At 40.4% G+C, this 15,826-nt stretch overlaps 1 protein-coding gene across 2 annotated transcripts in view; it reads right to left on the reverse strand.

Moving 5' to 3' along the window:
* Nucleotides 1–15,826, reverse strand: part of TTC29 (tetratricopeptide repeat domain 29) — a 1,168,725-nt gene that overhangs the window by 1,109,616 nt on the left and 43,283 nt on the right. For both annotated transcript variants that reach the window (XM_086963296.1, XM_086963297.1), the window contains exon 2: nt 8,576–8,694. In XM_086963296.1, the coding sequence (XP_086819422.1) occupies nt 8,576–8,688 (113 nt within the window). In that variant the 5' untranslated portion in view covers nt 8,689–8,694. The remainder of the gene's footprint in view (nt 1–8,575; nt 8,695–15,826) is intronic.

Genomic DNA, 15,826 nt, shown 5'->3' on the forward strand with positions numbered 1-15,826 from the left:
GGAAAGTTAGGGGTTCATGGGTACTCTTTAAGTGGGCTAGCTTCTTAATATACAGGGAGCAAAGGTTTAGTCTATTAAATCAAGTAAAATAGTTTTGTTTTTTACAGCAGACATGCTGAACGTACATGTTTGAAGGTGCTATTAGATGTGATAATGAAGAAAAAGGCAACTCAGTAAAGTACTGCACCAGCATCACACAATTTGAAACCAGTTTATGGGTCAATAACTTTCCAGTTAGGTTGAATAGAATTTTCAAGTCACTTAATTCCCTACCCCTTCAGGTCCGGTAACATTTTAATTATTTTTCGATGCCTGCACTGTATTCCATTACTAGAGGATGCCATCCACCAGTGGCATTTGGTGACATGTGAAAGTGGTGAGGCGTAGAAGTTTGGTATGACTTTTGTGTGGTGAGCAAAGTAGGCTAGCTTAATGGCCAAACGTAGAGCTCTGGCTGGATCCTGCTCCAGAGAAAAAATTGAAAAAAAGATTGGCCAATGGTGCATTTTAAAATCAAATAAATTTTGTGAGAAAGCAATGCTTATCGTTTTGAAATATTAAACACATAAAAAAGTGCCCTATATCTAACTGCATTAATATGTTCAACAGTTACTGTAATGTCCAAATTGTACAACGCAACAACTTCAGCCTTTTAAAGTGTGTGCTTGCTCAGTGTCTTTCACTAAATGCAGCATCCGCTTTGGAAGAAAATTCTCTAGCCAGGTTTCTGGAAGGACCCACAGCTACTGATTACAATTAGTCATATAGAAATATGTGAAGACAGGTCTTTAAGTGGGATGAAAAATGTAGGGACTCTAAAAGGTAAAACGTAAAATGCATTTCTGTGATTCTCATAGTGTGCTACCTAACTGTTATTTGGTTTCTCTCTGAGATGTAATTGCATCCAGATATATAACAACCGACCTACACCTAAAATCTGTGAGTACGATTGGCTTTATCAATAGTTGTAAGCTGTTTAACATAAATGAGTAAGTACAAAGATTTTTTTAAATAATTAATTTTCAAAACGTTTCAATTCTGAAATTTCAATAGTATTCCCCCCGCCATCCTAATATGGCGGGGGGAAATGGGTGACGGGTGGGTGATAGTGGCGGGCGGATCGCCACTGCCATACGGGCTAGAAGGAAAGTGGAGGCTTTGAGAGCAAGGTTGAGGTTGGAAGTGTTATCTAGAGAGAGAGTACCCCACTTACACCAGTGAACAGGGTACCGTGACAATCAGTCAACGGGAAATCCATGGGTACACATTCATCTAAGGTTAATACTATACTTGGGTGCACAGTTCATACATGCAAACTTGAAACACAGGGAAAAATATAATATCACTCTATATTAGCCAAATGTAAATTTCCACACCAAAATATTGAACGTTCACAATCTTATTTTAATGAGAACATAAAAAGAATTATACACAAAATGACAAGTTAAAATTTCAAAGAACAATCTTTGAAAGTAAGATAAAAACGATTAATCATACTAGTTCATTACATATAACCAATATATAAAAAATTTAAATACAATCCTAAGTAAAGAAGAATCATAAACATAACTTTACAGGAATATAATTCATTAAATCACAGTTAAAAATACAAAGCAATAAGCAGACTTTTTCTCAAAAACAACCCCCTCTATTCGTTGTGGCCTATTACTGATTTTACCACTTCCGATGTCTGATCCAAAGGTCATTCATGAATGTAAGGGTGACGTCAACAGTAGCATTAATACAGGTCTATCAGTTGCTCACTGGACCCTGTTTGGATTCAATATATAGAACAAAATGCGTTGACGCGTTTTGGTGCAGACAACAAAATAATACTGTAGCACCTTCTTCAGGACTTCTGTAATTAGGGGTCACCAGCTTCACTGAGTAATATGTACTATTCGGCCTCTCTGTGGGATTATATGGAAAAAAGCAACATATCACTATAATAGCACAGTTCTTATTGCTATAATTTCATCTACAGTTCTTATCTCCTACAATCAGATAATACTACAACCTCTGTCAGTTTATCTTGTACAACCTCTGTCAGTTTATCTTGTACAATTCGTTCTTATTACTTTAGTTTGTATGTCTAGTTCCCATTGTTGTATGTGAAGGATTCTGTGATTTACCCAAAAATATGCAACTTCTAGGCAGCAGGCTTTCTTTAGTATTTCCAGACATGTTTTTGTCCTTTGGTGGTTCATGCATTTAATTATAGGAATCCACTATTAGTCTAGTTGTTCCCTCCATCTCTAATTTGGTGTGGAAATCACTAGGATTATACGTAGTGTCAAGCTCACTCACACAATCAATCATTGCTACACATTCTTACCCCAAGGGAGACGGGCAAAAGCGCTTGCGTGGATGGTTTTATGGACTCCCCTTTCCGGACTTCACAAAATTGGGGTAAGGTTGATCCTACAGGATATATTAAACACTGCCAGGGTCTATAGCCTATTCATTAAAGCTGTTTTATTTAATTGTTGGTTGGTACAGTCAATTTACCTTATTACATTTGTGGGGGTCAACAAATATCGAACCTCTTCTCTGTTTTTTCAAGTCTTTAGATCACTTGTATCAGTATCTATATTTAACATAGAGCAGTGTTAGAAATATTGCCCCTCTCTTTTTAACAGATTGAATGATCTGATTTCGTCATTGGTACATCTTACCTTAAAATTTTATAAAACCCTTCTTGAACGGGCATATGACGCTATGGCTCCGTCTGTGAACTGGATATGTTCTGTAAAGTTAAATAGACGTGTTGGTATTTGTGCCTTTTTTCGATTAATCTACCTCATCTCATTTCTCGTTTTTTCCTTAGTTATTGAGCTGCCCTCTTCTGAATAGGATGACTCAGGGGATATTCTATAGCCGGTATTCCTCTTACCGTTTTATTTATCTATTAGTTGTTACTCCTGACGTGTAATTTACAAGAAGAAAGGAAAAAATAGCGATGGGTCGAAGACAGGAATAATTGAAAAAGAGTTTAGAGAAGGTAAAACCCAGGAATGTGAATATATTCGCACTGCCTGACAGCAGGAAAACTCAAAAGAGATCGTTTTTCGATCTCAATATTCCCATACAAGTCAATGCATATAGATAACCGTAATACACAGATCACCCAAAAAGAAAAATCTAGGTAGGGATGAACAGATAAACTTGAATAAATTATATAATAAATAGCAAGTACATTACTGCTTCCCCAAAAAAATATGGAGAAACGCATAGTTTTAGAGGAAGCCATAAGAAATAATATTAAACAGACCATTCCAAGATGGCGCAATCACTGGTACCATCACCGCCGAGTTTGCGCATGCGCGAAACTCAGGTGAAAACAATTCTCCGATTCAACTCCACATAAATAGGAGACGCCCGGATCCCCATGTCAGAAGGAGAAAAGAACGAGGCAGACACGCGACTGAGAAATCCGAGAGGTAAGAGGGGAATAGGACATAGACTACTTAATTAGAGTCAATAGACGATCCCCTTCTGTTTATAGAAACGGACGGGAGGCAGAAAACTGAGGAAGCATATAATACCATGCCCATACTAGATTCCCTAGAATAGGGCGTGGGGATAGTGAAACACCCTAACGTATGAGTAATTTAACTGCCATCAGAATAGCCCCGATTCCTAAGAGGGCGGGAGAGGAGCATTTCGTGATTATGTATAAAAGGCAAGTCAGGAGTAACAACTAATAGATAAATAAAACGGTAAGAGGAATACTGGCTATAGAATATCCCCCGAGTCATCCTATTCAGAAGAGGGCAGCTCAATAACTAAGGAAAAAACGAGAAATGTGATGAGGTAGATTAATCGAAAAAAGGTACAAATACCAACACGTCTATTTAACTTTACAGAACATATCCAGTTCACAGACGGAGCCATAGCGTCATATGCACGTTCAAGAAGGGTTTTATAAAATTTTAAGGTAAGATGAACCAATGACGAAATCAGATCATTCAATCTGTTAAAAAGAGAGGGGCAATATTTCTAACACTGCTCTATGTTAAATATAGATACTGATACAAGTGATCTAAAGACATGAAAAAACAGAGAAGAGGTTCGATATTTGTTGACCCCCACAAATGTAATAAGGTAAATTGACTGTACCAACCAACAATTAAATAAAACAGCTTTAATGAATAGGTTATAGACCCTGACAGTGTTTAATATATCCTGTAGGATCAACCTTACCCCAATTTTGTGAAGTCCGGAAAGAGGAGTCCATAAAACCATCCACGCAAGCGCTTTTGCCCGTCTCCCTTGGGGTAAGAATGTGTAGCAATGATTGATTGTGTGAGTGAGCTTGACACTACGTATAATCCTAGTGATTTCCACACCAAATTAGAGACGGAGGGAACAACTAGACTAATAGTGGATTCCTATAATTAAATGCATGAACCACCAAAGGACAAAAACATGTCTGGAAATACTAAAGAAAGCCTGCTGCCTAGAAGTTGTATATTTTTGGGTAAATCACAGAATCCTTCACATACAACAATGGGAACTAGACATACAAACTAAAGTAATAGGAACAAATTGTACAAGATAAACTGACAGAGGTTGTACAAGATAAACTGACAGAGGTTGTAGTATTATCTGATTGTAGGAGATAAGAACTGTAGATGAAATTATAGCAATAAGAACTGTGCTATTATAGTGATATGTTGCTTTTTTCCATATAATCCCACAGAGAGGGCGAATAGTACATATTACTCAGTGAAGCTGGTGACCCCTAATTACAGAAGTCCTGAAGAAGGTGCTACAGTATCATTTTGTTGTCTGCACCAAAACGCGTCGACGCATTTTGTTCTATATATTGAATCCAAACAGGGTCCAGTGAGCAACTGATAGACATGTATTAATGCTACTGTTGACGTCACCCTTACATTCATGAATGACCTTTGGATCAGACATCGGAAGTGGTAAAATCAGTAATAGGCCACAACGAATAGAGGGGGTTGTTTTTGAGAAAAAGTCTGCTTATTGCTTTGTATTTTTAACTGTGATTTAATGAATTATATGCCTGTAAAGTTATGTTTATGATTCTTCTTTACTTAGGATTGTATTTAAATTTTTTATATATTGGTTATATGTAATGAACTAGTATGATTAATCGTTTTTATCTTACTTTCAAAGATTGTTCTTTGAAATTTTAACTTGTCATTTTGTGTATAATTCTTTTTATGTTCTCATTAAAATAAGATTGTGAACGTTCAATATTTTGGTGTGGAAATTTACATTTGGCTAATATAGAGTGATATTATATTTTTTCCTGTGTTTCAAGTTTGCATGTATGAACTGTGCACGCAAGTATAGTATTAACCTTAGATGAATGTGTACCCAGGGATTTCCCTTTGACTGAGGTTGGAAGTGTGCAGGCTAGTTTTGGTGTATGAAAGAAAGGCTATCGGTAAGGGGAACTGGGGCATAATTGGGCACGTACAGACAAAGAGTGAGAAATGATGCTAAAAGTGGGGGCGTTGGAAACTCAAGAGGTTAAAGCGTGGCTCGAGTGAAGTTGTGTCACATAAAAATTAGAGGAATTGAGCGCTGCCAGAGGTGTTAGGAGGTTTAGAGGAACATTACAAATAACCTCATTGGTATTAATTATGGATAATTAAAGAGTCATACTTTGTGAAAAGCATTTTTATTGAAATGTTAAATATGAATTAGTGAACATTATTTAATGTATGTGCTATTGTTTTTTTCAGTTTCCCCTGATGAAGGGCCCAAGAGGCCTGAAATGCATTGGGTTTTTGAATAAACTGCTTTCATTGAACTCAGCGCTCGTACGGGTTTTAAATAAGACGTTTGGATGGCCCATTTTCAACATGAGAAACCAAGGAAAATGCTTACCTTGCATGAAGACTTGAACAGTGTTATGAGATTAAAGAGAAAGGAAATATAAACGGAACAAATTGGACAGAATCAGAAAATATTGGAAAAAGAAGTGCAAATGCAGTTTGGGCAGTGCTATTGGAGCTGGGGTGAAAGGTCGCCCCAACAATATGTTGTGTAGTTTGAAACATGCAGTTTGGGCTAGGCACGTCACCAGTGATAAGCACCACAGGATGAACTGTTATGTAAAATCAGGAAGAACTGAAAGTAAAAAAAGGTGTGCAACCCATACATAAGATGTTGATAACGACCTGTCCTGCCATTTTAAATGAACACACATTCACCACCATCCATCGAGGGCAATCCATTTGATAGAATCCACGCTCGCTATGAAGGGCAAGCATGTGCACCCCTCCTGACCCCAGAGCGGTCACATCTCAGAGACTAACTCATAGACCATTCATGGCATGGATACAGGCTCAAAACGTTAAGGATGAGGACATTTCCATCCAAAAAAAGAAACTACTGCAACATTGCACCTTCTCTACTCAAAGTATTGACTATCCTAGAAACATTAATGTAAAGAAACACAACAAAATGTTCAGATCTTGATCTTTGCATGGTCATGCCTTTAAAAAATGTTTCACTTAACTGCAAAATCTTTTTGATTAACCCCTTCCATGCTCATGACAAGCTCAGCTCATCATGAGGCACGGTGCTCATGTGCTCATGACGAGCTGAGCTCGTCATGACCACACCCGTTTTTATTATGGCCCAGCACAGGAGAAGGATATCATCAGCAGGGATGGTGTTAAAATAAAAATGTTCAAAATGTTTGTTTAGAAACGTTATCATTTAATGGGCTAATGAAAATATTCACACAAAGAAATGCGATGTTTGAACTGAACTGTTGAAATTTTAGCATACGTTTTACATTCTAATGGAAGGTATGGTGCTTATAATGTTATCATTACAGCTGATGTTTCAATTGTACATAGTTCATTGTTAAGCTAACATACAATTTGTTTTATTAGAAGGTTAGAGATGTCATGTCCGTTGGAAAGGACGTTTGAAATCGGAAGGCCTCATATGTAGTTATAGTAACAATAAAGTTTCACAGTTGATTAAAACTGTCCATTGATCTCTGAGTGACACAGGTATGAGTGAGTTAGAAGAATAACGAAAGGAGAAGATATAACTTGGACTGCACCATTTTTTGGGGATGTTTATATTAGTGCATTCATGGAGTAGATTACCCACTCTTAACGCTGAATGCTGAAGGCTTAATTCTGAATGCTGACTTGGCATCTTTCCAGACCTTATTGCTGATTGTGATTGCTACTGCATGAATATCCCTCTGGATTCCTTACTGCTTTGAGACTCTACTGAGTTTTGCAAACCTCTCTTTATGGGATGTTCTGCTGTTGGTGATTAATTGAATTTTGAGCTTTATGCTCGATCTCACTCTTTTTTCTTGAACTTGAACTCTTCATGGGTTCTTACGGACACCTTTTAGCCCATTCTTAGAATAGCGATTCTTTCTTTTATGGAACACGCTTAATGCATTATTATGATTTTGATCTAACCAATTCTATTAAAGGTCCATTGTACTAGAAACGGAAACTAGGAGAAATTGAGATGGGGTTTGCCTTGTGTGAAATGGTAACCATTATTTAAACCAGCATTTCCATTCAGGGTGATGCGCCCTACAGGAAACTGACTTTTTTATCCACCTGTATGAGGGTACAAATACAAGTAGAAAGCAAAAAGAGTCTTGAGGTTCACCGCACACCGGCTTAGGGTCCGAGGTATAGGGCCAAGCCTGACTGATTGTGCTCTATCACCACTTGTGGTGCCATCAGCAAGCCCAAGAAACAGAGTATGGTAGTCCCTAGTATTGAAGGCCACAGGCAGGTCCAATAAGCCTATCGCTCAGCCACCAACACAATCAGTCACAGACCTACGTTTGCATAGTAGTGAGACCACCACCGGTCCGATATTAAAACCATAATGGAAAATGGATTAGTGAGGGTCAAAGAAGTGACTGTTCTCCGCAAAATCATTCAACTTGATGGTAATTGCTCTTTCCAAAGGTTTAGAGATATAAGAAAGTAGTGAAAAAAGTCAAACTATAACTTAGTCCCAGGCAGCTAAAGAGGGATTTCTTTTATAAAAGGCATAATAAGCGCTACTTTAAATACAAGTGGAACAATTCCATGGGGGCAGATAGCGGCATTAAAAATACCTCCAATAGAAGGGCAAGCTAGAATCCTCTCTTTTTAGTACTTTGCCTGGGCAAATATGTGTTGGGCAGTCAGGAGGCTTGCTGGTATTTGTAAGCCCCATCTCATCCAAGACAGATAATTCATGGAAGGAAGCAAGAGAGACCCCAGCTTCATTCTGCATAAGAATATTGTGCAGTGACAAGTTACACTTTTATCAAGCGTGTTAAAATGCCCACATTGTGCAATTCTTACTTGGTAGGGAATTTGTCCACCTTTACAAGCAGTAAACAATTAAAAACAGAATGGACTTCATAAACCTCGAAAACCTTTGACAAAAATGTAATTGAAGACCAAAGCTTAAATATGTATTGTTTTCATCAAAGTATACAATAATCTATGTTCAAAGATTTGCAACAGTTTGTCCCACATGTTAGACGATCTGTAGTAATTAGAAGAACAAAATATCCATTTACACTTCTAAATCTCGTTAAAGCTCTTACCTAAATTTCTCCTTCTGGCTTTGCCTGATTACTGGAAAGGTTGTGCTCTTCTGTGGATCCAAGCAGGATAGCCCACTTGGGCTTTGCATTAGCATACTGGGTAATGTAGCCATCTTGGTCTGAAAGACAATACAAGGAGTAAATGCGGGAACAATTGGTACAAATTACTTCAATTTTATACTTCGATGAAGCGCTCCAAAACGATAATGAACAATTAGACGTCCCAGTACCCCGGAACCTAAATCAAGTTTAAACAAATGGGTCAGTTGCTGGCTGCACATTTTTGCCCTGGGATCACTCTTGTTTTGGTTTCTATGTTACAATACCAACTTGGATACTGGAGACTTCACGAGACTGGAGATGAAATCATCATCACCCATAAGAACACTATCAGCTGCACCACATCAACGGACATGGCACTCCCCAATATAGAACACCTGACATTCGAGCTTCACATCACAGCAAACTTCACATTAAGCAGCAATCTCATCTAAAGGCCATGGGGACAGGGCACCAACCTCGCCGACACCATCACAGACTTCGATGCACTACTTGTCCTCGATGCTAGCAATTACATCCTACTTAGAGACCTGAACTTCCACTTGGAAGACAATGCCGACCCCCAACTCAAGAGCACTCATTGAAAACTGGGGAAGCCTGGGCCTCACCCAATGAGTAAAGGAACCTACCCACAATGCCGGACACCTCTGGGACCCTATTTTCATCAGCTTCTGCAACCGCCAGACCAGCCGGCTGAAACTGGAACAGCATCACTGACCAGGACTGGAACACCGCTCTCAAAACCCACAGAACCAAACCTAGCAGCAGCCTCCCCAAAGCATAAAGGATTTCCACAATTGGACCACCGCCTGTGCTGACTCCCTGGTCCCCCTCAAACACAATAACCCTAGATCTAGACCAGAGGTCTTCATTCTGTGGGGCATGACCCCCAGGGGGGCCGTTGAGTCGCATTCCTCAGGCTCTTCAGCTGAAGTGTCATTTAGGGACTCTGAAGTTGTAAAAACGAAGCCTGGCAGACAGCTAGCTAAACGTGCCTTTCTGCCATTGGCTGCGTGTCTGAAGGAAATGTGAATATACACAACTTAATCTGCAATTGTGAATCGAAAATCTGCAAACGTAACGGATGCTCATGATGCAAAAAGTTAACAAATTAGCTGTGAAGTGCATGTTTTTAATTGTCATTGCATTTACATAGTGCTTACTATCCTGGAGAAGGTGTTGAAGGAACAGTTATGTAAAAAATAAAATAGCATTAAGTACGGTCTGGGTATTACTAAAATCTATATTTTGGAAGGACCATTTTATTGTAAAACGTTTTGCACATTTTGTAGCAGTCTATCTTATACTGTGTGTAATGCAAGTAGAAAATAAGGACTTGATTATTCACAGTGCTTTCTGTCACAGTCTGTGACCTCGTAGCAGTAAAAATACACAAGTCAGTATTCCCCATTGCAACAGCCAAGATTTAATTCTGTGGCTCTCTGGTTACACACAGACCTCTGTAGTACATTAACTAATAGAGGTTTCATAATGTACTATCAACTAAGAACTTTTTATAGTTATTTATTTTTCATTTAAGCTGCCCATTATTTTATAAGTAGTGGGGAAGAGATGGAGATTAAATGCTTGGAGACTAAGGGACAAACCTACTGCTGGCCTTTACCTAGAGGACAACAAGGGGCCTGTACAGCTAGCAGGAGCCATATGGGAAGCATATATTATGATGTGCTTTGGCAGAAAAGAACTACAAATGTAGGAAAAAAGAAGAAAGGTTGCAACAGCAAGAGGAAAAAGTGAAGATATCAGAGAAAGAACTATGGAGTACTCCAAAACCGCTGTTAATCAGACAACAGAAATGCACAGAGGCAAAATTCCATGTGGTAGCCAATAAGGGAGTAAAGATGCTCTACCTGACTAACCAGAGAGGGCTTCATGGGTGAGGCACTAAAGCAGCAAAACTTCTGGCGTCACTAAATTTAAGTAAAAGAGATTTACTATGGCTAATACTCCTAAAAAAGGTCTTTTTAGACCTTGTGCCTCTTGTGGCAAGAAGAAGCTTCATGTAGATGACAAGCATAAGGATTGCCTTTACTGTCTCTACCCAGACCACTCTTCTGAAGATTGTACGGTCTGCCGGACTTTCTCAACAAATACGATTTCTATGGGTGAAAAATGGTGAGGAACACACAAGGTAACATTTTAATTGAAAGACAAAGACATTGCTCACACATTTGTTGTAGTTTAAAAGAGGCTATACAAAACAGAAACATGAGAGGAGACCACCCACATTCAGAGGAGATCCAGAACAAGTTGGATGAAGCAATAATGGTCAAAGAGGTGGGAGAAGCAATATCCCAGCTGAAAACGATTAAAGTCCCAAGACTCAAACATTTTGTCATCATTGATGTGGAAACATATGCTAAATACATTCAGAGAGGTTAAGAGATGAGACTGACTACTGGGAGACTTTCCTCATGCCACTTTACATGTCATCAATAAGAAAGGCAAAGAAGATGAGGATTGCTTCAATTCTCACTACTGAATTCATGAACCCAAATCTTAGCAAAGGTTCTTGCTAGCAGGCTCCTCACTGATGGAGCCATCCTCATCCACCTAGATTAGTCGGGATGTATTGTTGAATGCTCCACCCAGCTTAATTTGGGATGGTTACAAACTGAATGAGAAACTGAGAGACATGTGAAGCCCTTGAGTGATCTTAGCCTTAAATGCTGAACGGCATTCAATACCTTAGGATGGGGTGATTGATTTGAGATATTAAAAGAATATGGCCTTGGTTTGGAATACCGCATGGGTGAAGCAGCTTGACACACAGCCCACCTTGAAGTGAGAGCTAATGGAACAATGCCCTCTCTTCACTGCTTTTCATTCTGATGCTGGAACCCCCAGCCTGTTGGTCAGAACATATAAGGAATAACAAGGGTTTCAGATGGGAGTGAAAAGTAGGAGACATATTATCATTATATGCAGAAGACATAATCCTATGTGAAACCAGTATGAGCTGATCGCTCACAATGCAACTGCATATCATCTATGTGCATCCATACACATAGATCATATGCACAATAAATGTTGTCTCCAACACATGCCGGAGAGGAGGAGTAGAATTAAATGCCACTTCAGATGGTGTAGGCAGATGGGTCTGATACATGGTAATCCAATTGACCTGGGATCAGAGCACGGACCTCAAACATAATTTCAAACCGGTGATCAATGTCTTCAAAGAAAACGTCAAACAGTGGCCCATTTTCGCATTGTTGATAACGGGGAGGGCAGTCATGTTCAAGACGATCTCACTAATCCAATTCCTGTACGTAGTTCAGAACACTCAATATTATACTTCAGAGGCCTTATTCCACGGAATAGAGGGGGGAACAGTACACACAATTGTGTGGCATGGGAGCATTGCATATAGTTCTTTAAGTGATCTACAAGATAATTTATAACAGAGGTATAGCACTTTCAAAGTCAGATACAACTACTTGGCCTCACAATTGGTCCATGTAAAAGGTTGGATTTTGTTGTTGAATTGCAAACTAGCTGTCAGACTGACTGTGAGAAATATTATTTACATATATTTCCTGGAGAATAGAGGGGGATTGGGACCACTGTCACAGGCCACAAGAGCCGTCATCTAAACATGGAGAATGGCCACAGCAGAACTCAGTGGCAGAAACAGAAAAACCAAGAAAATTGCTCTGTGGTTGGGACAGTTAATGGGTGATATTCCATGACTGTAAGATTTAAGAGGTTGGGACCTTATTGGGAAATCAACGCTGGGAAATAATTTGGAAGTGGAGGGATTTAAATGCTATTCCCAGCTCCAGAATTAATTTGTGTTGCATAGAAAACAGTATTTTAAATTCTTTGACCTCAGATATGAAATTCAAACCCACAAGACTGACTGGCTGAGGTGCTTAAGGCATCGCCATTAGAAAACAGATTCCCCACCGCTGAAGTCCATAAATACATGATATTTCACATATACACAACACTTAAATAATAGTCCAGATTGCTGCAAAAGGGCTCAGAAGTAGATGTGAATGAGGCATAGATGTATTGGGAGAATGCACTGCGTCTCCCCCTGGATGTGCAAAACAGGGCAACTTTATAGTTCAATTTTTTTTTGTTATTTTTGAGTGTTTTAAAAAACAAAACAGAATATAGTGCCAACAGCAGATCTGGCGCAATTCTTGGGCTACGCAGAGACCGGCACTGAATAACTTACAAGCCAGAAACTTAAAGGCAGATAAACTCATACCCTTCTCAACCCCTACCCTCCCTCCATTTACCAGTGTGCCAGCTTTGAGACGCAGATTAGCTCCGGTATGTGCTATTGCTGCTCAGGGGATGCTGGCAAAGATGTCCCGGGTAGACGTAACAAGCGCAGATATCTTGGCTGGGGAGTTCCCGGAATTCCTGCGATAGAGACAGAAAGAGTCGCCATATCGTTCTGAAAGCCGCACCCTGCCCGGCAAGCATGAGAGTTATTTGTTCCATTCCGTAATCTGCCTTGATCTGCTGAAACAACAGTACCCCTTCGACATCAAAAAAGTGACCCATGGCACAGCATTTCAATCAGAGCCATCAAGAGAATTGGTTCTCACCCACCCCGGTTCAAAATCTGGGTTGTCAAATAGGGAAGTCATATGAGAAGGAAACGTCGTCAGATTGTGTTTAATACTAGTCTGATCCCACACTACCATTGTCGCCTGAGTAATGGGGGACAAATACAGGCTTCGTAGTCTGTGTGCTTTCTTTAAAAAGGGGATTTTCATCAGTGATGATCCCGCTACCGCTCTATCTTGGAATAGCTGGTGCTTTTCCGATTCGGAACGACTCCATTCAACTAAGTATCTTGGTTGCAGCGCTTAAAACTACCGTTGGAGGTTAGGTATTCCCAACCCACCCTCACTAGGCAGCAGAAAGCTGAGAGTCTTTTTTATCCTGGGCTTCCGGCCCTGCCAAATGAAATGCATGATCTCATCCTGTCATTTGTGAATCATGCCTTTGGGTGGTTGTAGAAGGAGTGTTTGGAACAATATAGGATTTTGGGAAGGACCATCATTTTAATAGCTGGAACTCTACCATCACCATAAGATCTGATGGTATTTCCATCTATGTATGTCAGTGCGGATTTGTCTATGTAGGTTATTGTAATTGATAGTGACAGTGGCTTGTGTGGTTGGTGCTAGTTGGACTCACAGGTAGGGAATAATGTCATGGGACCATTGGAACAGATACCGTTTCTTAGATTGTTCCACCATTTGTGGTGAGAGGGAGAGGCTCAGAGCTACAGATTTCCCTACGTTCACTTTGAATCCGGATGCTCTGCAAAAGGAATCTAGTTCTGTGAGAAAGGCTCCCAGGATGTGTCAGGGTTGTTAAAAGTCACTAAAATGTCTTTTGCATAAAGGCTTATGATGTGTTTGTCCCTCCCGAATGGTACTCCAGAGATCTGTGGATGTGTTAGTATTTTCTTCCCCAGCGGCTCCATATATAACGCGAATAACAAGCGTAATAAAGGACATCCTGGTCTCATGCCTTGAGCTACTTGGAGAGGGGCAGATGTGTGGCCATTGACTCTCACTGTTGCTGTGGGAAAGAGGTAACAGTTTAAGATCGGAGTTCTGAATCGCTTCCCCAGACCGAAGTGGGACAGAATTTGTTCAAGGTAAGGCCAGTGAACCCTGTCAAAGGCAGTTTCAGCGTCAATAGTCATTAGCATATAGCTGCCCGAGAATCTAGAAGCCTTGTCTAGTATGTGTAGGATTCTTCTGGTGTTATCACTTGTCTGCCTCTGGGGGATAAAGCCTGCCTGGTTGGGGTTGATGCTTAGTCTATGGGCCAATATTCCTGTGAATAATTTTAAGTCTAAGTTAAGTAGTGAGATGAGCCTGTATGAGCTGCAATGTGTTTTGTCCTTCCGGGGTTTGGGTAGAACTATGATGGCGGCCTCCAGCATTGAGGCTGGGATCGCTCCCTGCACAGAAAAAGTGTTGAACCGTCGAGTCAATAAAGGTGCCACTTCTGGACAGAAGGTTTTATAAAAAAAGTCACTGTAAAGCCACCTGGGCATGGGGATCTAGCCAATTTTAGTCGGGGATTGGAGAGATTACTTCCTCAATACAAATCTCTCCTAGTGTTGAGGTTTGGTCCTTGATAAGTCTGTCTGTTTGCACATCACAAAGGTATCTAGTGCCCTCTGTATTGTCTAATGTTTGACCCAAGTAGAGGTGTTCATAGAAGCCTCAGAATATCTCTGCTATCTCAGTATCTGTCATCACTCGGTTTCCCTCTCGATCATTTTTTGCTTTGATGCCTTGTTGTTAGCGGTTCTCGCGCAGCTTATGTGCTAGGCGGCGACCGCATTTGTTTCCCCCACGTAGATAGAAGGACGTAAGCAAATGGCTGCATGCTCCGCCCTGTCCAAGTCTAATGAAGCCATCTGGGAACGCAATGCTGAGAATGTGCGCCATATCCTGGGGACCCCTGTCTTCTGGTGTACGTGTTCTAGTTCCCAGATCTATAGGGTGAGGCTCTCGCTCTTCTCCTTCCGGAGTTTGTTGTCCGCATCGTATATCGCTATGAACTCGCCCGGAACTACTGTTTTGAGTGCTTCACATAAAGGTGGATGTGCTAATTTCTGGAGTGTCATTATGTGCAAGGGAATCCCAGAGTGTTCGCTTAATTTGCTCCACTATTTCTATGAGCTGTAATTCTGTGTCTCTCAGGTGCCACTGCCGATAAGGGTGAGCCTGGGGAGGAAGAAGACCATGGTCACCACCGCTGAGTTGTCAGAGAGTGTCGCTGTGAGTATCTCCCTTGTCTGCAGTCGGTGCATTTACATCTCTGGTGCCAAGGAGGCAGTCCAGTCTGGCTTATGTTTTGTTGGCGTTAGAAAAATAGGGGAGGATCACTTGTCCTGCATAATGTCGGGTATGCCAGAACGGTTCTGACTAGTCCCAATAAAAAACCCTCATGCACGTGTTGGTAAGTTAACGATGTTAAGCGGTATATCTTGGTTCTCCGCTGTCCCTCACGCGTGTCAGCATAATCATTGGGTTTAGTAGTTTATGCAACATCCATCCAGGAGGCGATACCCTCAGTTAAAAACAGTAGTGATCAGTGATAGTGACTGTGACATGATAAAGTGAAAATAGTAAAATGTCTCTCTCATCCAGAGAAGATTTTTTATTAGTTCTGATTTTC

This window comes from Lissotriton vulgaris, chromosome 3_1 (assembly GCF_964263255.1).
Source record: "Lissotriton vulgaris chromosome 3_1, aLisVul1.2, whole genome shotgun sequence".
NCBI lineage: Eukaryota > Metazoa > Chordata > Amphibia > Caudata > Salamandridae > Lissotriton > Lissotriton vulgaris.